This window comes from Mustela nivalis (genome assembly GCF_964662115.1).
Source record: "Mustela nivalis genome assembly, chromosome: 1".
Classification (NCBI taxonomy): Eukaryota; Metazoa; Chordata; class Mammalia; order Carnivora; family Mustelidae; genus Mustela; species Mustela nivalis.
This window is the reverse complement of record NC_139020.1, coordinates 116,971,465-116,997,181: the sequence shown is the minus strand read 5'-3', so window position 1 is coordinate 116,997,181 and position 25,717 is coordinate 116,971,465. Positions and strand designations below refer to the sequence as shown.

Below are 25,717 nucleotides of genomic sequence, written 5' to 3'. Positions count from 1 at the left end.
AGAAATGAACAGTCATCTGACTATTGAGCTCCATACAATGTACTGTTTAGGCTCAGAGTGATCCTTCATTCATACTCTGTTTAATGGAAAAAGCAGACACAAATTTCCAAATCCCTCCGGATTTAGATGTGTGTGCGTGTGTGTGTGTGTGTATAAAAGTTATAAAAACACATGAAGTCTGAGTAAAGTGGGGAGATTAGGAACAGTGGGTTGGCAAAGGATTCATCAGAGAAGACATTCCTGAACTAAGTATAAAAGCAGGATAGCGAGCAGGAGGCAGGGGTGTGGACTACGTATTTGAGAGTCAAGTGTTGGTGAAGAGATCTTGAGCCAAGTGGTGTTTGCCAAGGTTAGTCTAAAGTTGTGGTAGGGGCAAATTGCAAGGGCACCAAGTTTCCTAGTGTTAAGAAACAATGTTTCTGGACCAAGCTGCTTATCTTCCTTTCCCCTTTCCTGTTGCTGTCACGGTAGCAGCTTTCTTCATTCTCTGGCACCAGGTGGTCTAGACACCGGAATGGCCAACCAAATGGTCTGGTGGGAAGCCAGCCATTCCAGGAACTGGTGATGCACAGTCTTGGGACCTCAGCTAAACACACAACCAGGAGATTGGCTTTCATCAGCGTTCCACTAAAAGACCTGTGAGAGTCATTATCTTGTGCCATGAGAGATATATTAATGTGCTTACTGTAGGTTTTTTCCTGTCCCTGCTTACAAACAATTGGATTTACGTGTTTATTACCCAAAGAATTCGTATCCTTGACATTTCCATCATCCCTTTCTCTAGAGGTGCAATTTCCAGTGTGAGAAAAAATGTATATATGATACTTCTATAATGTTTATATTAAGTAAATTATTTATAGAAAGCTGAAGAAAACACGAGTATTTGGCTCTCTAATCTCTGCAGACAGATGTATTGAAATGCATTTGCCTTATATAGCTCAAGCCACAGAAGGCAGTAAGGATGAGTTTACAATTATTCCAGTATCATTGGAACTAAAGCCAGACAAAAGAATAGGAGGTTAAAAAACTCTTCTGTAAATATCTAGTGGATTTTAGGAGTCTTTGTGTTTTCTTCTGATTTCAGCCATTGGAGTCAAAGCTTCCAATAAAGTGTTATAAGTACCAGGGGGACATTTATAGACCCATTTACCATCTAGATAAAATGGGTATGGTTAATACAGAGCAACTAGATTCTGTATCTTATAGCAATTACATAAAATACAGTATTTAAAAGGCAGCCTTTGGGGTGTGGTTGAATACCATCACTGAACTCCAGAAGAATGGACTGAGAATGAGTTTTTTTTTTTTAAGATTTTATTTATTTATTCGACAGACAGAGTTCACAAGTAGGCAGAGAGGCAGGCAGAGAGAGAGGAGGAAGCAGGCTCCCTGCTGAGCAGAGAGCCCAATGTGGGGCTCGATCCCAGAACGTTGGGATCATGACCTGAGCCTTAACCCACTGAGCCACCCAGGCATCCCCTGAGAATGAGTTTTTTGTTCTTGAGTTGTGTCCCTTAAGCCAGTATAGAAAATGGGTGGCCAGCTTAGTGAGGTGTGCATCAAAGGTACTCACAATCCACGGAAAGCTTGGGTGACCTTACACATGTGTATGCTCTCTGCGGTCCCAGACTTGCCCTTTCAAGGCCATTGTTCCTGGTCTTTGGGGATGGTAACCCCCAAAACTAATAGAACTCTCTTCTCTTTTTGTCTGAGAGGTATAATCCTTTATTTTCAGCTTGCTTTGAGGTCAGTGAGAAGAAGGCTGGTGAATCAGTATTTTGTGATTAGAGAAATACTGGGTGGCCATACTGGGGAGGCAGCCAAAGGCTTTTGACATTTTCTACATGTGCATTCTGTGATGACTTGTTCTTGATTTCTTTCTTTCTTTTTTTTTTTTTTTTAAGATTTCATTTATTTATTTATTTATTTATTTGAGAGATAGAGAGAGAGAGATCACAAGTAGGCAGAGAGGTAGGCAGAGAGAGGGGAGGAAGCAGGCTCCCTGCTGAACAGAGAGTCCTCTGTAGGGCTCAATCCCAAGACCCTGAGATCATGACCTGAGCTGAAGGCAGAGGCTCAACCCACTGAGCCATCCAGGCACCCCTTGTATTCCCCTTTCAGAATAGGTTTGCAAATTTTACAACAGGCTATTAAGGGTAAAAGCTTTTTTTCCCCTAGGTGTAATGTAAAAAGTGAAATAAATATGAGTTGAAACTTTTCAAAAAGGAAATAGAATTTATAAATGGGCTGTCTTAGATATGGCAAATTTCTAGTATATTCAGTTACTACCCATTTGCACATGTTTATCCTCTATTTTGGTAGCTAATGAAGGTCTAGCCAAGTATAGAAGGACAGGGTTTGACCTAGACAATGGACTCATTGGGACGTGTTCAGTGCACATATTCTCATGAGCTTTGTTCCACTTTTCCTCTTAACATCAAGCAGACAGCTCTCCTCTCCCTTACTGCTTGGAAACATGCTACTGTGATGAAAATACCTGAAATCATGGAGTGCTTGCCCCAAGGCTGAAACCGATAACACTGGCATGTTTATTCTAAACCCACGATGGTATTTGAGACCCTAATCACAGCAGTTGTTCAACTGCCTGGACATAAAATCATCTGCAGCTCCCATTCTGAGACACCACCCTATAGATAAGGAGGCATGTGTTGTTTCCAGGTAACAGCCTATAGTGCTTCCACTTCCAAATAGCGGGAAAGAGAGACAACCTATGGCCAAGGAGCCCTAGAATTTGGCTACCTTATTCTTGGACAAGATTTCAGGCAGTGGTCATACAAGTGGTTCCCTGAAATGAGAAAGGAAAATGACCTGGAATGGCAACAGGTAGCATTTTTTTCTTCACTTTTAGGAGACATGACTCTTAGAAGCTAAAAATGGCCTTCAATCATTTGTTCTAGGCTTTAGAAGGACATAAGATAGAATGAAAAAAACAGAGTTTATACAAAATAAACTCAAAGTCACGGAACTAAGGCAGCTTTTTATGGTTTTATTGATTTTTTATTTAACTTAACATCTTGTTTCTATGGGTCTAAAGTATTCTAAGCACTTTAAAAACATTAACTCCTTAATCCTAATAGCAATCCTATAGGGTAGAAACTAATATTATCTTCCTTTACTGATGAGGAAACCGAGATACAGAGAGATTAGGTAAGTGGACCAGAGTCACACAGCTGACCAGGGGCGGAGCCGGGCTTTGAGTGTATCCTGTCTAATCCGTCTGAGCGCTGCCCAGCTGGTTAGTGATATAGCCGGGCCAGAAGCCAGCTCATCCCTTTGTTGCAATCCACTGACGAGGCACCAGTGGGTTGTTCTGAGGTTATTTAAACAAGGCAGGCCCATTATGCCAGGAGAATTTCCCTTTTAATCAACATAAACGAAATATCATGAAGAGATGGGTGTTGAGGTAAAACTCTCTAATCATTGACTAAGCTTTGGAATGTGTTGTGTGGCCAAGCAGCGTGGCTTCTCGGCTATTAAGGAGGAAATCAGGTGGGTTAGAGAGGTGGCATGGGAACTGAAGAAAATAAAAACTGGATAAAAAATAGTGTGTGAGTCTGCTGATGGATAAGCCCTGGTTGTCTGTTGGTTTATTTATTTACATTTTCTTGGTTTCATTAGTATCTTTATACTCCCATGACCAACCAGGTAAGCTGTACCACTCAGAGCCTATGAAGTTGGACCTTCAACCTCAGAGATTCCCATGACAAATTTCCTATTTTCCCAGTTTGTGGCTGAGATGCCAATTACAGGGCGCATTTCTTACTGATCTAGAGGCACTGGTTTTTACCTTTTTGTTTCTTCTTCTTGAGACATTCTGCTTTAATTTCAATTTATTTCCTTTAAGTATGTGCTTTTGGTTAGGAAGGAGACATGTACTTTTTCCAGTGGAAAATTATATGCTGATGTACATAATTAAGCATCAGAGAATGCAGGAAGATAAGAATTTTTTCTTTTTTTAAATCAAAATATTACCGACATAACATTATATTAGTTTCAGGTATACAATATAATGATTCAGTATTTGCATGTATTGTGAAATGATCACAATGTCTGCTTATTGTGCACCCATCACCACATGCAGTTAGAAGTTTTTCTTTCCTGTGATGAGAACTTGTAAGGTTTACTCTCTTAGCAACTTTCAAATATATAATATAGCAATATTCACAGTAGTCATCACATGGTACATTACATCCCTGTGACTTATTTATTTTATAACTGGAAGTTTGTATCTTTGGACTTCCATCACCCATTTTGCCCACCTTCCTCGCCCAAGTTTGGCAACCACCAAACTGTTCTCTGAATCTATGAGTTTGTGGGGTTTTTTTCTGCCCTAGATTCCACATATAAGTGAGTTCATACATTCTTTATCTTTCTTTGTCTGACTTATTGTGTTTAACATAATGCCCTCAAGGTCCATCCAGGTTGTCACAAATAACACGATTCCCTTCTTTTTTGTGACTAAATAATATTCCAGTGTATACATGTACCACATTTCCATATCCATTCCTTGAGTCACCTCTGTCTTGTACATTATAAATAATGCTGCAATTAATGCAGGGTCCATGTATCTTTTCAGGTGTTTTCATTTCTTTCAGATAAAAACCCAGAAGTGAAATTGCTAGATCATAGGGAGGTTCTGCTTTTAATTTTTTTGAGGAATTTTCATACTGTTTTCCAGAGTATCTACTCCAGTTTGCATTCCCACCAGTGGTGCATAAGGGTTTCCTTTTCTCCACATCCTCATCAACATTCGTTATCTCTTATCTTTTGGAGAATGCCATTGTAACAGATGTGAGATATCTCACTGTGGTTTTGACTTGCATTTCCCTGATGATTTGTAATGTTGAGCATCTTTTCATGTACCCATTGACCATCTCTATGTCTTCTTTGGGAAAAGGTCTATTTAGATCTTCTGCCCATTTTTCTAATCAGGTTGTTTGCTGTTGAGTTGTATGAGTTCTTTATATATGTTGGGTATTAACCCCTTACCAGATATATGATTTGCAAGTTTTTTCCCATCTGGTAGATCACTTTTTCATTTTGTTGATGATTGGAAAAGATGAGAAGTTGTGTACACAGTTGATGAGAGTAACTCAGAGTACAATCCAGCAGTAATTGGTGAAGGTGGTGAGGTGTTGTCTGTAAAGCCCAGCACGTCCACCTTGATACACATGCTCTGAATGCTTTAGTGTTTAGAGCAGTGTGTGTTCTCCTCAGTGTGTGATCTGCACATTGTAAAGGTTTGTCAGCCATTTGTTTCCAGTCCACAAGGAGATACAGGTACAAGAAGTGAGAATAAGCATTTAGAAGCTTTTATAGCAATTTGATACTTCCACTGTATCTAAGAGTGTCACTTTGTATTTTATAAAAGTTTTGATCTGAAACAGATTGAGAATAAAAAAAAGGGGTCCTTGACTCCCTGACCACAGGTAGTTTAGGAAACCTGCCCTAGAGGAATTCTCACAAATAGAGACCTGTCAGGACTGCTTCAGATAAGTGTGTGTGTGTGTGTGTGTGTGTGTATAACAACCTAAATATCCATCCTTAGGAAATGTGTTACAAATACCATGATACATCCTATGAAAGAATATCATTCAGTAATTAAAATGAATGAACTAGGTCTACATGACTGAACATGGATAAATCTCAGATAATTTTGAATTAATGAGCACATTGCAAAATGATACCTATATTATGATATTTATATAAAATTTTAAAAATACAAAATAATACTATATTTCCATACACGGTAAATGGCTAACAACATGGACAGGAAAGATGCACACCAACTTCAGAAGAGAATTTAACTCTGGGAAGGGAAAATGGTGGATAGAATTGTGAATGGGTACAGACCTGTATCCCTGAGGCCAATAATACAATATGTGTTAATAAAATAATTAATAAAGAAAGAAAGGGAATAAAGAACTGAGAATGGGTGAAAAAATTTAAAACTACAATAATCTTTTATTTATCTTTCTTAAAAAGTTGAAACAAATATGCCCCCTCAAGGGCGCCTGGGTGGCTCTGTGGGTTAAGCCGCTGCCTTCGGCTCAGGTCATGATCTCGGGGTCCTGGGATCGAGTCCCGCGTCGGGCTCTCTGCTCAGTGGGGAGCCTGCTTCCTCCTCTCTCTCTCTCTCTCTCTCTCTCTCTCTCTGCCTGCCTCTCTGCCTACTTGTGATCTCTCTCTGTCAAATAAATAAATAAAATCTTAAAAAAAAAAAACAAATATGCCCCCTCAAAAGTTGACATTTATGCCATCTAGTTGGTGGGTACCTGGTTGTTACATTTTTTTCTCTATTTTTCTCTATCCAAGTGTCTCCTAGTAAAACCAGCCTCAGAATATGATTTTTTTTTTCCTGATCCAGAAAGTAAGTTGAATATACTGGAACATCTGGGGAACTTGATTACCTACAATGCCCTGGGACACATTTGTCTTCCCAAGTGACTTAAAACCAGATATTAGGGGTGCCTGGGTGGCTCAGTGGGTTAAGGCCTCTGCCTTCGGCTCAGGTCTTGATCCCAGGGTCCTGGGATCGAGCCCCACATCGGGCTCTCTGCTCAGCAAGGAGCCTGCTTCCTCCTCTCTCTCTCTCTCTGCCTGCCTCCCTGCCTACTTGTGATCTCTGTCAAATAAATAAATAAAATCTTAAAAAAAAAAAAACAGATATTAGCTGTTTGTGCAGCTTCTGTGCCTCAGGGTTATAGAGGAAACATTTGTTCAGAGCCCTGGGGCAGCTATAGAGATGCTTGCATTCTGGTCCTAGCTTTGTGACTAATTCACTGGTAACAATGAATTTCTCAGATTTAAAACTTCATTGCCGGGCGCCTGGGTGGCTCAGTGGGTTAAGCCGCTGCCTTCAGCTCAGGTCATGATCTCAGGGTCCTGGGATCGAGTCCCGCATCGGGCTCTCTGCTCGGCAGGAGCCTGCTTCCCTCTCTCTCTCTTTCTCTGCCTGCCTCTCCATCTACTTGTGATTTCTCTCTGTCAAATAAATAAATAAAATCTTTAAAAAAAAAAATAAAAAATAAAACTTCATTGCCTTGTCTGTAAAATCAGTCTGAGACTGTGTTCAGCATTGCAATTTTATAACTTATATAAATTATATATAAATGTATATTTAAAATGTTAAATACACTAGCAGTTTGAGGCTCCTTTTACAATAATCATAGAAGCTAAAGCAATACATAGAATAAATGCAGAGGTAGGAATAAGATTAATATATGTGCCGTGAATGGGGCGCCTGGGTGGCTCAGTCAGTTAAGCATCTGCCTTCAGTTCAGGTAATGATCTCAGGGTCATGGGATCAAGCCCCATGTCAGGCTCCATGCTCACCAGAGAGTCTGATTCTCCCTCTCCCTCTGTTCCTTCCCCTAGCTTGTGTTCTCTCTCTCTGCTCACTCTCTCCCAAATAAATAAAATCTTTAAATAAATAGTTGTGTGTGTATACATATACATGTATATTCATATATACGCGTGTGTGTGTGTGTGTGTGTATACATACATACATACACATGTACAGTGAAGTGAGATCTGGTTTTAAGTCTTGCTTCTCTGCCATTCACCAACTATGAACCTTGGTTTCCTGAAACACTAATCTTCTATTTCCTATGACAAATATCATAATAAATAGCAACTACCTCAGCTTGGAAAACTTTGATAGCAGTCTTATTGTTGCAGTTGTTACAAATCAGTCACTTAACTTTTATGCCTGGAAAGGTACCAGAATAAAACCTCGAACAGCTAATTGCAGTCATCTTCCTAAGATGGGAAGAGCATAACATGCCAATTATTCTTTAAAGCAGCAATAAAGTACAAATTTTCTAAACTAAATGGTGCCACATTCTTTAAAAACATGCACTCAAAGTAATTTAGTAAATTTCTCAGCTCAAGAAAAAAATATTTAACTATGTGAGGTGATGTTAACTAAACTTACTGCGGTGATCATTTCACGATGTATCAAATATCAAATCATTATGTTATACACCTCGAACTAATACAGTGTTATATGTCAATTATATCAAAACTGGAAAATAGAAACAGAAAGAGACAAACCAAAAACACCAAAGTGATTTAAAAATGGTCCTGTCTCCATTTGGGACCCTAATTAGACAAATTACGGATTGCTTCCAACACTTGAATTCTCGTTTATGTGGGCTGCAATTGAATGGTTGATTTGATTCCAACAAATCTGATTCCAGTAGGTAAACTTTAAACATGCTTGATTTTTCATTTGTACTTTGTGATGTATACTCTTGCCATTCATTTATACAGAATGACCCAAAGCAGAACCGCATGACCACAGGGAATGACAGTCAGTCAAGACTCACATTTGTGAATCTCAAAGTTAGGCTATGCTTTGTGATGGAACAGAGAATTTGGACAGTCACCTGTCCTGCCTAGAACCAGGCACAGTTAATACCCTTGGACCTCTAGTTCTGCTGACACAGTACATGCTAATTACGTTTTGAAGGCTCGGTTTTACAGAGCCATGTGGTATCCCAGGGGTCTAGTGAATGAAAAGCTTCTGCAGCTTATCAGCAGAAAGATAAGAGGAAGGCCCTGGTTCCACTGCCAGTGTAGGGAGATGCTGATCACCCAGGCTTCTGAGAACAGGAGTCTGACCCATACCAAACACTTCAGCAATAATGTCAACATACCCAGGACCACAGCCAGCAAGGAATTCCCTGAGATAAGATTATAGTGTTGTCCTTAAAGGGACACCAACCAAGTCAGTGGATCCTCAAATATTCAGAGAATAGCCCTGTAAATTGTCCTTTATACCAGGGGACTTGAGGACCTCAAGTGTTGGGGCTTCTACATGCAGACATTGAGGTATTGTTTTTCCAAAGTACACATAAAACTCTAGCAACGTCAAAGTCAGTCCCCACAAGTCAAGAGCCTAAGCTTGGGACCCTCAAGATCCACCACTTACAAAAGCTGGAGACAGCTCTTTGTTGGCAAAAGTATTTATCTACCTTCCTTGGGGATTTTGTTTCTTCTCCTCCGGCTGTGTCTGGGCCAGAGGGCCTCTAAAGCCAGCTTTGTCCTCCAGGCCAGGTCTAGGATGAAGTCATTACAGGAAAAGGTGATTCAGTCTTTGAGAGGAATAGGTATGAAAAACCACTTCAATAATTGATTTCAATACCTAGCCATATGTTTGGTTTAAATATTTAAATAGTGTTCAAACCAGTGCTGGGACAGCGGGCCTATGAGGGGTCAAGGCAGAGCTGGTCAGGGATTCTTCCAAAACCACTTTGGTAATGAGAAACAGCAGACACACAGAAGTAACTCACCTTCAGTTTGTCATCCAGACCCTTTGTACTTTGGAATGCCTCACATTCACTCATCTGTACCCCTGTGTGCTGCCCTAGTGTGGCCTTCTGGTTCTGACCCCACCTTCCCAGGACTATGCTGTATATAGTGACCAGATTAATCAACAACAACAACAACAACAAAAGCCCACCTTTTTATTGTGTCATTTCCCAGGATAGTCTCACAATTAAAGCCAGACACTTCTAGTTTATTACTAAATGTCCTCACCCATCTTTCTATCCAGTTTCTCTTTCTCCATCAAACCTTTGTTTCATGCAGAGGATCTCCTTATGGGCTGGTGTTAACTTATTTTTCAATATTCATGCTTTGGTTCCTGCTGTCTCTCCCTTTTAGAATTTCTTTTCCCCTTCTCTTCTACTCAGACACATCTCTTCCATTAAACCCTTTCAGACCAGTTCCCGCCTACACTGATCTGACCTCCCTCTGAACTCTGCTAGCTTATCACCTAGAGTCCACACCAGCCTTATGGCAATTAATCACATTCTACTATGTGAATTTGGCTTTGTTTTGCATGCTCTGTCTTGCTCCTTAGCTCTTTTCTCTTTTTCTTTGAGTGTGTGTGTGTGTGTGTGTGTGTGTGTGTGTTTTGTCTGTAGATAGATAAGAGGTGTTTGAAAATAAAACCTAGGTCTTAAATGTCTTTAAAATATACTACCTAATAGATGGTCCGTAACATGGTTATTGGTTGGTAATTCTTGCTTATGATCTTGACTTTTTTTTTTCTATGAGGGTAGGAGTCCTTATCTTCTGTTCACTCCGATATCCACAGCTCCCAGAGCAGTGCCTTGCACATTAAATATTCAGTGAGGGTCAGCTGTTAACCTCTAGAGAGGGCTGCCCTGACCACGATCTGTAGCGGGCCTTGACATTCTGCCTTGTGTCCCAGCTTTCTGAGTGATGGACCTGTCTTACTCCCAGCCGCAACACCCGTCTCCCAACTGCTTCTGACATGGCTGTGTCTGTCTGTTCTTTCTCCTCAGATGCATACTCTCATTCCTCAAGTGAAAACGGAGGCAAGTCTGATTCAGTGGCCAACCTCCAGTCTCAGCCCTCCCTGAACTCCATCCACAGCTCCCCCGGGCCCAAGCGTTCCACCAATACCCTTAAGAAGTGGCTGACTAGTCCCGTGCGCCGGCTCAACAGCGGGAAAGCAGATGGAAACATCAAGAAGCAGAAAAAAGTACGAGATGGCCGGAAGAGCTTCGACCTGGGCTCTCCCAAGCCTGGGGATGAGACAACACCTCAGGGAGACAGTGCCGATGAGGTACGTACATGTGGCCCTGGAGCCTCCATCAGAGGGGCCTCCTTCCCCGGGTTCTGTAAACTTCCCAGTCTCTAGACCCCTGTAGATTGTTTTCTTGAGCCCAAGGAATCTGAGTTTTTGTACCAACAAGATCTTGCCAGGCCAACACGTGACCATTTCGGAGACTGACTAGCACCTAGAATTTCCAGCAAATAGACCACATTTTCCAGATTTGGAGATAGGGGCCTGGGCCCGAGGGGAGCCATTTGGTCACCTATTCCTCTGCTTCTACTAAAAAGACTACATCAAAATCTGCTAGTTGAGAATAAGAATGAAAGAAGGTCCACCATTTCCCTTGGAAGGAGAAGGTCATGCTGGGAGAGTATAACTGTTTTCAGTTGTCTAGAGCAATGCCACATGTAAAAGGGAATAGACAACTCCAGGTGCTCCAGAGGGGAGAATTATGACTAACAGGCAGAGGTTTGCAGAAGGCTAGGTTGCAGCCCAAAGAGGGACTTGAATGGAAGTCAACCAGTGATGAGCAAGTGGTCATGAAAGCGAACAGACACCAGGGCTAGAAGGGGCAGGGATGACATATGACCTCACATAATGGGAGAGGCCCCTGTATTAGCCAAGAGGTCAGACTGGGTGACCTCCGAAGTCTCTTCCAAAGCTGAGATTCTGTAATCAAGATACAGTGGGTGGGGGCACCTGGGTGGCTCAGTGGATTAAGCCTGTGCCTTCAGCTGGGGTCATGATCTCAGGGTCCTGGGATAGAGCCCCGCATCGGGCTCTCTGCTCAGCAGGGAGCCTGTTTCCCTCTCTCTCTGCCTGCTTGTGACCTCTCTGTCAAATAAATAAAATCTTAAAAAAATAAAATAAAATAAAATACATTGGGTGTGTTCTAGTTGGGGGAATGAGAGCGTTTTTGTTTTTGTTTTTGTTTTCCTGGCCAACTAACCTGCTCTAATCGCTGATGGGGCTAAGAAATTCTTCCTGCTGTGTAACCAGACTCTGTTTGTAATTTTAGGCTATTTGCCATTTCTCCCTCTGAGGATGACAGGGGAGCCCGGTGATACTCAGATTGTGGCTTAATAGTCCTTCAAAGGCTTAAAAAGTTAGGCTCTCTCTGACCACTCTCAGCTTTTTCTTTTTCCTGATTAACAAGGTTGATGTTTGTCGTGTGTGTGTGTGTGTGTGTGTGTGTGTGTGTTTTCCCCCATTTTAACCTCACTGTCCTTTGAGATGATGGTGCACCCATTCTACAGAAGAGGACAGTGAGGCTCAAAACATAAGGATGTGTTGAGGAAGGAGGTTATCTTGTATGTTGCTTTAAAAAAAAAACTCTAAGTCCTAAGCCATTGGTATCTTTAACTATATGAAACAGAGGACTGTATGACTAATGCTGCTCTTTTGTTCTAGAAGAACAAGAAAGGTTGGGGCGAAGATGAGCCAGACGAAGAGTCACACACCCCTCTCCCGCCTCCTATGAAGATCTTTGACAATGACCCTACACAGGATGAGATGGTAGGACTCCTTTACTTTCTCCCTTGAAAGAACAACGTGTAATACATGTGATTTTGTCTTGTGTGTATGGTGGGGGTAGTAATACTCTCTATCCCTTGTTCTCACTCTGAATCTGTAATGATGGAGATTTGTCTATATTTGGTAGGTTACCCTCCCCCTGCCCTGGAGATTTGACTCCATTCTGGGCAGCAGAGGGGCACGTGCAGCAATCCCAGAGTGGGACGGGTGTCTCATCCTGTTGATGGAGGATAATGGCTCTGTCTTCGGACACTGCAGATCCTAAAAGGAACTGTTTGTCTCACAAGGAGTCTGAGGGCAGTTCCAGGCTGAGATCCCTTTGTTGTACCTGACGTCTGAACTGTGTTTTTGCTGATCGGTTTCCCTATACTCAACTCTAAAATCCAGATAGAAGTAGCTTCTGGTCAAGTCCAAATTCTGCAAGCACGGGAGGGAAGGAGATGCTGCGAAGGCGGGAGGGAAGTTTGCTGACAAAGGTGGGAAAACTAAACGCAGGCTGTCGCGTGCTTGGTCTTGTACAATCTCTGGCTCCTGAGCACGCGGAGGCTCCTGGGTGCCTGGAGCGTGGATGTCTGTGTGGCCTCGAAGCCCCCAGCGATCACCCTGATTGCTCTAGAGGCTCAGCTTGGACGTGCTGCTCAGTACCAGCCAAGGGTTGGGGCTGCTTTAACTGCACACTCCGTCACTCATTTTCCTAGCAAACCCTGCTTTCACCTCAGTGTGTTTTTCCTGCCTTCTCTTTGTCACTGTCCCCTTGGACTCTGTGGGTTTTAACTGTCCTTTACAGTTTCTTTTCAGAGTGGCTTGTGGTGGAGGTGGTGGCTCAGCTGTCCCTCTGAGGACAGCCCTGTGTTCCCTGCTGCACCACCTTGCAGTGGCACGGCTTCCTGTGGGGCAGGGGGGCCAGCAAAGATTGGGAACAGATCTTTCCACCAGCACCTGGGATGCAGTTCAAAAAGTCCGGCTTGCCCGTGCTTCAGCATGTCCGGTTATAGCCCCATCCTGGAGCTCATTCCCTCCACTTTGTATTGGGTCACGAACCCAGACATTAGTTGGGGTCTTCCAGGGTGCCACACAAGAGGGAGAGACTCTAGGGACAGGATGATGACAGTTGCCCTGCTCTGGGACTCCGCCATGAGCCAGGCACAATGCTGGCCCCTCCTACGGTGACGCTGGTGGCCCCTGTTGGAAGGACAAGTAGCGGAAGTGTGGCATGAGGCCCATCCTGGGCTCCCAGGAGCAGAAGCACCCACGTTCCACACTGAGGTCCGCACGGGAGCCAACCTGCTGTGTTCCCAGAGGCCTTCCCTTGTAAAATGTTCCACAAACAGTGATCACGGCGTGTGTGGGGCGAAGGACGCTCCTGTCACAGCATTAGCTGTCCCACACAGCATTTGGCAAGGAGGTGCCAGCTGGCCTATGATAAGTAAAGGTCATGGACCCTCCCCCTCAAATTCCCTCAGACACAGCTTGTTTGGGGGAAGAGGATGTTATGTTGTTTCTGGATAATCTTTAACTGAAAAGGCGGACTTACCCCCGACATTTGTGTGGCCTTTTTGTTAGCCAGAAAGAGGACAGATGGCAATGGTCCCTTTTTAGACACATTCACCCTCCTCAGCCCTGCCTGTTTGATTTCTGTGCGTTTATTTTTCTGAAACATTTGGGGAGCCTCAAAACTTCTAGCAATTAGATTCGAACTTATTAAAATAAGTTTTTACAACAGTCTGTAAGGAATTTTTTAGTCTACCTATTTAATGTTATACAATCATCTGGATTCTCCATGTTCCCCTCTTAATATTTGTTCATATGTATGTATGTTTTATTTTTATAGTTTTAATATATACTTGATATGTTGAACGTTTTATTTAATATTTTTTAAAATCTTACTAATTTTAACTTCGTAACTACAATTTTAACAGCATTAAATAGGAGTATTTCCCTTATTCGATGTAGCATAATTTGCTTGGCCAGTCTGTTTTGGGATATCCTGGGTTGTTTCCAGTTTTTGCCGCCCTAGATAACACTGCTACAGATCACTTTGTACATACAGCATTTGTTCTTTTGACTTCTGTCCTTGGGATAAGTTCCCAGGGGTAGGATTACTAAATCAAAAAGTTGATAACTTGGATTTCCAAACAGGCTTAAGCTCCTTTCCTGCATTCCCCAGAAGAGGAGAAAGAGTGTTCTTCTCTCTCTCTTAATTATTATTTGACTTTGTTTTACCCCATCTCAGAAGCAAAAACCTAGAGTAACTCTTAAACTAGACAAAAAGTAGCTTCTTTTTGAAACTTTCCCCCTAATGTAAGGGACAAACTTGACGCCAAAGCATGGCCAGGACTTTCAGGTTTTTATCTCTGCAGTGATCAGTGTCAAAGACTGAAGGAACTTACCCCAGTTCCAGGGTGTTTGGGGTCCAGGGAGCACAGTTGCCTGTGCTTGGCTGTGTCAGGGGGAAAAGTTCATACATGCATGCAGGGTGAACCATTTCTCCCCCAATTTCTTCTCAGGTAGGAGAAGGAAGATAAAAACCACTGTCCCTCCATCAGCAGGATTCCCCACACCATTGGCCATCCAGCCACATGGACCAGTCAGTGCTTCTTGCTGGTACAAAGGGATGGTGGGCAGGCCCTTGGCTTGAGCCTCCTTTTACTGTGAATAGGACAGTCCCTGGTGACTCTAGCATGAGACACTCAACTCCTTGCTCGAACCATGTATTATAACCACATGTTTCAATTTGGGAGCAACAAAAACAGCTGTTTGTGGAGGGGTGTGTGTGTGTGTGTATGCACACACGCACGCACATGTGTGTGTACACACGTGCACGTGTGTGTGTGTGCATATGAGTGGGCGGGGGGCTTCTAGCTTCCTGGTCTTTAAGTGCCCTGCCCTAAAATTTTTGCTTTATACACACTGAAGATCTATGTTTAAAATCTGTATTTAAGTAAAGCAAAGACACTTCCTCTCCTTTGGACACATTTGAGGCCAGGTTTACGACCCCTTTCATACCCTGGAACAGCAATGGGCAGCCCTGTTGTGGCCAAAGTTCTATCTGTCCCTCTCCCCCTGTTGCTGACAGCAGGTGCAGGCCTTCCCTGTTGGCCTCCCAGGAACTCAGCAAACCCTGCCTTCAGTTCCTCCAGAGGCCTGCCTAAGGAGAGCCTAGTCTCATCCCTGCTTTTCTGCTGGCCAGAACTCCTCCCAAGGAGTCAGGCAGGACCGTCTGACACCCACACCACTTCCTGTCTTGCTCTGTGATTTCTTGCCTCTAAACATAAAGCTTTGCTTCCCTTGCCTGCCTTAGCTGTGGACTTGCTGTTTTGCTTCCTAATTGCTATTCCTCATTCCTTGCTAATCTGCTTTTCCTTTGCTGCTCAATGTCTTGCAGTCCTCCTCTTTGCTAGCAGCCCGGCAGGCTTCCACTGAAGTACCTTCTGCTGCAGACCTTGTCAGTGCAATAGAACAATTGGTCAAAAGCAAGCTGGTAAGTGGGGCTCCTGGAGGCAGTTTTGTGTGTGTCTTACCTCCATGTGGCTCCCAGGGTCTGGCATCTGTCTGCCATGGCCTCCTTTGCACCTGTCCTCATTCCTCCTGTAGGATTGTTTCTAGCTAAGGATGGTTTCCCAAAAAACCTGTGCTCCACAGTCTTTTTAGTTCTTTTTTTTTTTTTTTTTGAATGGGCATGGCCAATTAATGGCCCTTTTGGGATTGTGTCACTAATGAAAGGAAAAAGTATCCAACACAAAATAGCATCTCTCTGAGCCCAGTCCACTGACCCACAGGGATGCAGCATTTGGACAGTGACTGGTGTGTGTATGGTTATCCCTGAAGCTAATTTGGCTACTGAGACACAGAACATGATTTGGGTCTTTGAAAGTACTGGGTAATTTTATTTGCGGACCCCAGGCAAGATTCTAGCCTGAGAGTCTGGCAAAAGTAGATATTATATAGATAGTATATATGGTATATAGTATGTATAGTGTGTGTATGTATATATATATACATGTATTATATATATATAATATCTACTATCTATAAATATAGATCTATCTATATCTATAAATATAGATATATATTATAAATAGATATATAGATAGATATAGATAAATTTATCTATATATATAGATCTAGATCTATAAATATAGATAGTAGATATTATAAAGGGGCATGGGCCAAAATGTGTAGCTCTTTCACCACAGGAGATGAGGGGAGCTGGTGTCTACCCCCATCATGGGGGACAGTCAAGCTGACGGCCACTGAAAACTGGCCTAGCTTGTGACTGTCACGGGGGCCAAGCAGATGACCGCAGAGAAGGATTATGGGTCTGGCAGCTTTAGGGTTTGGGCTCCATGCTGGTGAAAGAGCTTGTTTTTGGATAATGTTATTCCTCTGCACCATGTTTTTACACTGACATGTATTCCTACAGGATGACAATTTAAAGCATTCTCCTTGCCCTTTATCCCATCGGTGTCACTCGTTTGGTTTTTCTCAGAACTTTCATTAGGATAAATGTCTGCGCTTCTGCCAGACTTCTCTTGGACAGTTCTGCTAATCAGCACCATATAAACCCTTCTCCCCTTGGCCCAGGAAAATGCTGGATGCCGTGCAGGGAACCCTGCCCAATCATAATTCTGATTATAGTAACTCCGTCTTCAAATCTCCCAGCTTAGAGAATACTGATGAAATTTAGCATGTGATTTTCTTCTCCTTCTAAGTTTTCCATCCTAAGTAAGAAAGAATTTTGCAGCTGATGTTTTCAATAACTGTATCTAACTGTTCTTGAGGGCTGTCGGGTCTCTGGTCACCCTCCCTGTCTCACTGGTACGAGTCGAGTGCTCGTGTGGGCACTCCATTGGCTTTTCAAAGCTTGCCTCTCCGACCACCCCCCACTCGCTCTCCTTTTTTCTTCATGCTGACACACACACCCTCTTCATGATCCAAATACTGTCTAACAATGTTTTTCCTTAAAGATCATCCTTTGTTTTTTTTCTTTACATTGTCCCCTTCACCACCTGTGCCTGAGCCCTGACCTCATGCCTGGACTATTGAAGTAGTGTCCTGCCCCCTCTGCCTCCCTCTCAGGCCTCTGTCCCCTGGCAGGTCTTCCGCATGCACTGCCGTTGCCTTCCTCCTCAGTGGAGGGTCACTGTCTCCCTCTTGCCTCCACAGTTGTCTGCAGGGTGGGGAGCCTTCAGGTACACAAGACTCTTCACTGAGGTGCAGGAAGACAATTTTAGAATCTCTTCATCATTTAAAAAATGATTTGGGGTACATTTTGTTATGTACATAATGATAACACAGTAGCACAGAAATACAAGTTATAAATAAGTTACATGTTTGGGCAATGTATGGCCAAAATTAGGTTTCCTGATAGAGGTATATGATCAAGGTTTGGAACTCACTGGATTAAATATTCCATGGATAAAATTCACACTTACCCAGTATTCCAATGCTTTGTAGACAGCCTACCACCACTTATTTATTCTGGTTGATGAACTCTGCTCCAACCAAATTGTTTTCCTCATGCATTTGGCTCTCCTCCCCCAAAGTTTCTATTCATACCACCCTACTTCTCTGGAACATTCCCTCTCTTATTTTTGCTTATCTAAAGCACAATAGTCCTTCGGGGCCCCACTGGAATCTCATCTGCCCGAAAGGCTTCCCTGACCAGCCCAGGCCAGATTTCTTCTGCAGTCCCATGCCAATTACTGTGTAAGCCACACACTGCTGGGGCCAGCTCTTAGTTCTGTTACGTTATTTGTTAAAGTAACTTAATCTTTTCTTTATCTTTGTCTGTGTAGCTTCCCTACCCAGCAAGATTAGGACATGATTTTCCCCTCCTCCATTAGTACACAAGAGGCTTTTACACTCATATGTCAGTAGACACTTCTCTCCTAAATGCTGTATTTTTGTGTATTTTTGATTATCTTTTATCCTGATATTACTGCTCACCTGAGTGCTCTGGGAATCCCCACAGCCCTTCTAGTTGTGTGATCAGTGTGTTTGGTATTAAACAGGTAAGGGGAGATATTGAGAAGTTGGGGCACCTAGGTGACTCAAGTGGTTAAGTGTCTGCCTTCAGCTCAGGTCATGATCTCCAGATTCTGGGATGGAGTCCCACATCTGGCTCCCAGCTCAGCAGGGAGTCTGCTTCTCCTTCTCCCTCTCCCTCCCCTCTGCCTCTCCCCCTGCTTGTTCTCTTTCTGTCTCTCTCTTTTTGACATAAATAAATCTTTAAAAAAATAAAAAGGTCAATGAGAGTAAGTTTCCCAAAAGAGAGGAAGTGGAGGGTATTATTGGAGCAGATCAGCCCCTCAACAAACCTCTATCAGATGAGTGGTTGCTCTGTGGTATGTTTCCACAATAAGAACTTTAACTTGTCCCTCCACCAATAACTACTCCTTGAGGACCTGCAGTGAACCCAGAATTATAGAGATTTCTTTGGCCAAACAAGTAACACCAACCCCATATCATGGAGAGGAATGAGGGAGCAGCAGCTTGGTTTCTCAGAATCTTCTCCTCAAAATTGATCCTTTGTCACTCCTCTACTTTCTCCTCCCTCCCATCCCAGTATATACCCGCTGTAGGAGAGCAATGAAGCAGCAGTGTGTGGTGGTTTCCCCAGGCATGTTGGAGAATCCCGAGTTGTATTTTTACCGCTGAAACTTGTATTCCTATTCCTCATTAGCTCTTTAGCTGAGATGAGGGTAAGACCTAGAACCTATGAAAGTTACAGAGCTTTTATTTGACTGTGAGTACAACAGTGTGACAGCTGCCAAGATAGGCAGTGTGTTCATAGGCTAGGTTAGTGAAAGTACAATGTACAGTCAAAGAGAGTAACAACCCCATTGTCCTCCAAGTTCTTCAGCCCACACCTGCCTTGAATACATGTGAGTTGTGTATCAGGTTCTGAACGGAGCATTCTGAAGTGTTCCTGAACTCAGTGGAAGGGCCCCAGAGGATGTGAACAGTACCATGTGGTGTCCACATCATTTGAAGGGAAGTTGAAGGTACTGGGTTAAATGAGGGGAGAAGTTAGGAGAGAGAAGGCTAGTGAGAGCTGTCCTGAATTCATTGAGGACTGCTGTGGAAAAGAAGGGTTGGTCTCCCTCTTTGTTACTCCAGAGGGTGGAACATAGACCTGTGGGTGGAAGTTATCTTAGTTCAGTATGAGATGAGGTAATAAGTTCCTTTCCAAGCGACAGAGTCTAGAAATTTTACAGGAGCGTCTAGCATACTTGGACTTTTATATCTAGGGCTTAGATTCTTTCTACTTTCCGTTTTGGGAAATAGTAGGAAGAGATAGCACCAAATTCTGCTCCACAACAAAAGCCTGGAGATCCCTTGTGTCTTGGAGCCCCAGAGCTGCCCTGGGTATGTTTTGGTCACGTGGTCATGATGGCACCAAGGCTTCTGCCTTAGAGTTGCTGGTAGGAAACAAGGGTGGGTGTTCTCCAGCTCACCTATGATACAGACATAAACCCTTGAAGCTTCCCCCGGAACTCTTTTGACAAGTTCCTCTGGACATCAGTGGACACTTCTGACTTCTTATCTGCCAGCCTCGGTCTTGAATCACTGCTTTTATTTACTAAGAGAAGATGCCTACCCACCTCCCCCCAAACAGATCTCACACATTTTTTTCCACATTTTGTATTAAGATAGTCTCTCTAACTCCAAGCTGGGTGTAAGGACTCTCCCTACTTTCCCTGTGTGATTTTTCTTCTTTCTTTCTTTCTTTCTTTCTTTCTTTCTTTCTTTCTTTTTTTTTTTTTTTTAAGTAAACTCTATCCCAAAGTGGGGCTCAAACTGACAACCCCGAGATGGACAGTCACTTGCTCTACCAACCGAGCCAGCCAGGTGCCCCTCCCTATGTGATTTTTTTTTTTTTAAGATGTTTTATTTATTTATTTATTTGACACAGAGAGTAAGAGAGAGACCCAGTGAGAGAAGAAACACAAGCAGGGGGAGTGGGAGAGGGAGAAGCAGGCTTCCCACTGAGCAGGGAGCCCAATGCAGTGCTAGAATCCAGAACCCTGGGAACATGACCTGAGCCAAAGGCAGATACTTAACAACTGAGCCACCCCGGTGCCCCCCTCCCACTGTGAGATTTTTAATAAAACTTTTCCTAGATGTGAGGACAGGTGGTGAGGTGGTGGGTGTGCAGGGAATCAGAGACCTGGGTTGTAGTCCCGCCTTGGCTGTTTATTGTGTAGCTGTGGGCAGTTACTTAGTCTACTTGGGCCTCTCTTTTATCTCCTTTATCAGCAGGGATGATTCTGTCCAGCTGAATCTTATCTCAAAAAAGAAACCATGATGATTGAGTAGGTGTGAGTGTGCTTTGTAAAATGATAAGCAGGCACCTACAAATGTTAGCTCTTAGCCATCTCATCCGGGATCTGTGTTAATGTCCAGGGAAGGCAACAGAGCCAGCCCGTTCATAGCCCCGTCCTGGGCCATGAGGACACAGTGTGTGTCAGCCAGTAGATGAGAGTTGGGTGAACAGGGCAGGGTTATACCTTAACCATCTATATGATCTGGTTTTAATTCTCAAGTTCAAGGAACAAGAGCTTTTGTGTCTTTAAAAATCTTGTGTGTCTCTAAACAGCCCCAGGATTTCACAGCCTGCCTGAGATGAAAGGTCAAGCCTCCAGAAAGCATACCTCCTATCTGAGCCCTTGTCCTCAGGTGGCATGTCACAGCAGTTTCCTGGGCTTGGGATGGTATTTCTCCTCTACCTTTGGAGTAGGGACTGGCTGGGATTGAGCTCTTGTTCAGTCTACCCAGTGACCCGGCGTCCTAGAATGTGTCTACCTGCTTCAGCAAGGCTTCCTGCCCTCTGGTTCTCCCGCTTGATAGCATTCACCTCCCTAGGCCAGCCCAGTGGGCCACGAAACATGACTCAGGCCACACTGCATCTGTATGTCTTTGTGCTTTGCTCACCTCTAGGTGAATCAGCCTGCTTGGTCAGTGGCAAGGTAGAGTTAGCCAAAGAGCCCAGAGAGGAGGAAATAATGGCCACATTGCACCCATGGTGGAGGGGTGTATTTTCAGACACTGGGTGCCTCTGGCCTTCCTCTATGGAAAAGGTTCCTGAGCTTGGTGAAGTAGAAAAGTTTCGATTTCCACCAAAAAAATTTGAAGACAAAGTTGCAAACTTGAAATGTCATTTGCCCAGACATGACATTTTTTACTCTACAGTTATCTTCTTCCCCATCCCCACCCTTAATTTGTCTGGAGACGATTCTGATCTAGTATTTTTGGTCCAGAGAATATTATTTAAATTTTTAGAACAGGATGGGTCAGCTAGGAGGTTGGTGTGATGTGTGGTGTGGGACAAGCACCCTTATCTGTTGTTCTATCAGATGACCTTTGACCTCTCCCCAAGAGTCCCATAGTACATTCAGTAAATTCTTGGAGCCCTACCATGTGCCAGCTCTGGCACTGAGAACAGAACCTTCCTTAATGGAGCTCACAGGGTTAGTGCTCAAAACTCTCTCTGCCTGGACTGTTGAACATTTTCTCTGTGACTGCAGTCTGATATCTCTCTACATGAATACCAGATGGATTCTCTTTTCTTTTTTCTTTTAAAAAAACTTTTTAATAGTTTTTTTTTTTTTTTACTAATAAAAGCAATATATGCTCATTCAAGAAAAATTGGAACAATGACAAGGGTAGGAACACAAATTATATCACTGATAATATCATCATCTAGATACATTCAGTGCTGAAATATTGATATATTTTCTCCTAGGCACTTTTTTTTTTAAAGATTTTATTTATTTATTTGACAGTGAACACAAGTAGGCAGAGAGGTAGGCAGAGAGAGAGGGGGAAGCAGGCTCTCTGCTGATCAGAGAGCCTGATGCAGGGCTCATTCCCAGGACCCTGGGATCATGACCTGAGCCGAAGGCAGAGGCTTTAACCCACTGAGCCACCCAGGTGCCCCTCTCCTAGGCACTTTTAAAAATAATGTACTTAATTAGAGAGTATAGAAAAATGACATTCTTTTTTCCTTTACTGTCATATCAGAGACACTTTCCCAAGTCATGAAAAGCTCTTGGAAACATTAAGACTGGTCTTCCTAAAACTTAAATCCAATCACGTCACTTCCCTGCTTCAAACCCTTCATCACTGGTTTTAGAAAGTAAAGTCTCTACTTCTTGATGCACCACACAAGTCTCCCTATGATGGGACACTGCATTCTTCTCCAGGGTTGTCAGTCTCACTCCTACCCTCTTCCTTCACTCACTCCCCCAAACTCACACAATACACAGTCATTTGCTGCCACTCCCCAACCCCTTGCCACTTTCACTCCCTTATATTCTACCTGTGTGGGCTGCTTTCAGCTTCCCAGGCTGCCCCAGGTATGTTCACAGCTTGATCCTTTACTCAGAGTGTTGCTCCTGCTTAGAAAGCTCTCAGAGGATCCAGTGCAATCCTCTTTCTCAATACTCAGTTCAAGCACTGCCTTCTTCCTTTCCCTCCCCTCTCTACCCCCTGCTCCCCCAGAGAGCATCTTGCTCCTTTTTTCATCCTCCTTAGTACCCCTTCTGTCTAAAACAGTACCCATGATAGCTTAGATGATGGAGGGTAGGAAGCCAGATTGTATTCATCTTCATTTCTGCAGTGCTTGGCAAATATTTAGCATGTAGTAGATGCTCAATGAATATTCGCTGGAGTGCAAACCGTTGAGCAGTTGCAGTGCTGTGTCATGACTGGTGTGCAGGGGTGTGTAAAGGGTGCTTATAGGAGTCCCAAAGAGGGCATTTTATCCATAATCCAGCAGACAGGGAATGTGTTCATTTTTTTTAAATAATTTTTTATTTTTTATAAACATATAATATATTTTTATCCCCCGGGGTACAGATATGTGGATCACCAGGTTTATACACTTCACAGCTCTCATCATAGCACATACCCTCCCCAATGTCCATAACCCCACCCCCCTTCCCCCAACCCCCCTCCCCCCAGCAACCCTCAGTTTGTTTTGTGAGATTAAGAGTCACTTATGGTTTGTCTCCCTCCCAATCCCATCTTGTTTCATTTATTCTTCTCCTAACCCCTTAATCCCCGCTGTTGCATCTCCACTTCCTCATATCAGGGAGATCATATGATAGTTGTCTTTCTCCGCTTGACTTATTTCGCTAAGCATGATACAAACGTAGTGATCCGAAGGGGCACGTGCACCCGAATGTTTATAGCAGCAAGGTCCACAATAGCCAAACTATGGAAAGAACCTAGATGTCCATCAACAGATGAAAGAATGTGTTCATTTTTAACAGGAGACAGACTTCCTCCCTAATTAATCTACTGCTTTGAATCCTATTTGCATTTCTGTTCCATGGCCTTGGACCAGCTAGAGGCACTTTGTGGCCCTCTCCTCGTGCACCTTCTCCTTTGCCTGCTGAGACTGTGATGGCCTGAGCCCTGGGCAGGGCAGAAGCTCCCACTACCCATAAATCAGCCCCTGCTGCCTGCCTCCCAGCAGAGGCAGCACAGACAGTGGCAGCTTGCCCCCAGTTGCCCATGGCTGGGACCTAGGATCCCCCCTCTAGCCCTGGAAGCCTGCCATCAGAGGGAATGGCACTTGAGTTATAAGCATTGATAGCCAAGGCCATTAGGAGGCCCATTACCCAGACTACAGCTTATCCAGACCCTTTATTTCTCTCTTCCTCCTCTCTTGCCGCCTCTGCCCTACTCACCCCTTTGCAGAGAGTCTTTTTGGGCTTTTTTGCTCATTCAACAGGTCAGACAGGAAGATAGGGAACATAGTTCCCTGCATGACATTTCAGCTCCTCAGAGGCCCTTCATTCTAGAAGGTTGAAAAAGGACCATGCCAAGCTGGATGTTCCACAGGAGAGCCTTGTAGGCAGAGATGGAAGCCTGTTTGCCCAGGCCTTGCAGTCAGCATCCTGCCAGCCATCAGGCTGTAGAACAAAGGCTGTAATAGGACAACAGGACAAGGAGGAAGGGAAGTAAAAGTCATGTAATCAAATCAGTTAGCAGCTGGGTCCATTTGCCTGGGAGCCTGTCTCTGGCCATGGCACCAGGGAACAGGTCACATGTCTTGAAGAGCCTGCCTGTCCACTGGCTTCTCAGACCCCAGCACCAGACACTCTCATTTCCTTAATAACTGGTTAGAGATACTGAATCTATAAATTTAGCTAAACTCTCCTTGACCTTTCTATATTTTTAGTCTATGCTGTTTCTCAGGATAACAACTTCCACAGTTGATTACTTATCCTGTAAAATAACTTCATGACAAGTTAAAAGAAATTCTCACTCTTGAGCTTGAAAATGCTATCTTTACTTAAATTTTGTTTTAATTTTTTTACTAACATATACTGTATTATTTGTTTCAGGGGTACAGCTCTGTGAATCATCAGTCTTACACAATTCACAGCACTCACCATAGCACATAAACCGCCCCCCTCGCCAATGTCCATCACCCAGCCACCCTATAAGATGCTATCTTCTTAATTCTAGTTTCTGGTGTTGGTAACAAATTCATGCTTGGCCCTTGGTACCTTTTGTTGATTTGGAGGTAAAGCAGGGGAAAAGAAGGTTGATATCATTTCTCAACTTTAAATTTTTTGGCTTTAAGACTTTTTAAAAAATATTTATTCATTTTTTAAAAGATTTTATTTATTTATATCAAAGAGAGAGAGAGCACAAGCAGGGGGGATAGCCGAGAGAGAGGGAGAAGCAGACTCCTCGCTGAGCAAGGAGCCCAACGTAGAGCTCTATCCCAGGACTCTGGGATCATGACCTGACCTGAAGACAGACACTTAACCAACTGAGCCACCCAGCCCCTCCCTTATTCATTTATTGTAGAGAGAGAAAGAAAGAGAGTAGGGGAGGGACATAGAGAGAGGGAGAGAGAGAATCTCAAGCACACTCCCTGCTGAGCATGGAGCCCAACGTGGGGCGTGATCTCACGTCCCTGAGATCATGACCTAAGCCAAAGCCAAGAATCAGATGCTTAACTGAATTACACACTCAAAGGCCCCTCTGCTTTAAGTCTTAATATCCACCACCTGTTATATAATGAATGACCCATTGGTTACCTCATTTACTTTTTGTTTCATTCCTCTGGACTGTTCCTACTTGTATTTATCCTAGCTTGAATTACGGCAGCTATAAGAATTTAGACATATACTCCAAGTGCACGCTGTTTAACACCATGCTGAAGCCTGTTGTTTCTCCCACCTTTTTGGAGATTTTTTTATCTTTGTGACTTTAACCTTAAGGCTGATGTTTTCAAAGCCTTCCAAAGTGAAGCTTTTCCTTTGAGCCGCAGAGGCTTCTTGTGTGGGTAGTTTGAGTTAGACACCCATATTTGTTTTAGAGTCGCTCACCTTGACCTTGATCTCCAGGCTTACTGTTTATCCACATTGCTTCTGCCAAGTTCCATAATGAAATTCTAAGTGTTGCTGTTTGATCTTTCTTCAAGGACACCTGTGAAAATGCTAAGCTAATGGCCCCATTTTTTAATATCCTTCTTGTTAACAGCTCTGGGAGTTGGGAGGGAGAGTTCATCATTGTAGAATATTTTTAATTTTCCAAGGGGTTATA

At 43.4% G+C, this 25,717-nt stretch overlaps 1 protein-coding gene across 22 annotated transcripts in view; it reads left to right on the top strand.

Moving 5' to 3' along the window:
- The window catches only part of KALRN (kalirin RhoGEF kinase), a 661,801-nt gene that overhangs the window by 571,871 nt on the left and 64,213 nt on the right, over positions 1-25,717 (top strand). For 14 of the 22 annotated variants that reach the window (XR_014303322.1, XM_082700868.1, XM_082700867.1 and 11 more), the window contains 2 exons: positions 10,338-10,621; positions 12,023-12,127. Coding sequence is in view for 21 of the 22 variants with exons in the window: in XM_082700868.1 (XP_082556994.1) it covers positions 10,338-10,621; positions 12,023-12,127 (389 nt within the window). In the remaining variant the exon portion in view is untranslated. Of the gene's footprint in view, positions 1-10,337; positions 10,622-12,022; positions 12,128-15,530; positions 15,627-25,717 lie in introns of all 22 variants that reach the window. The other 8 variants (XM_082700853.1, XM_082700857.1, XM_082700845.1 and 5 more) reach the window with 3 other exon arrangements.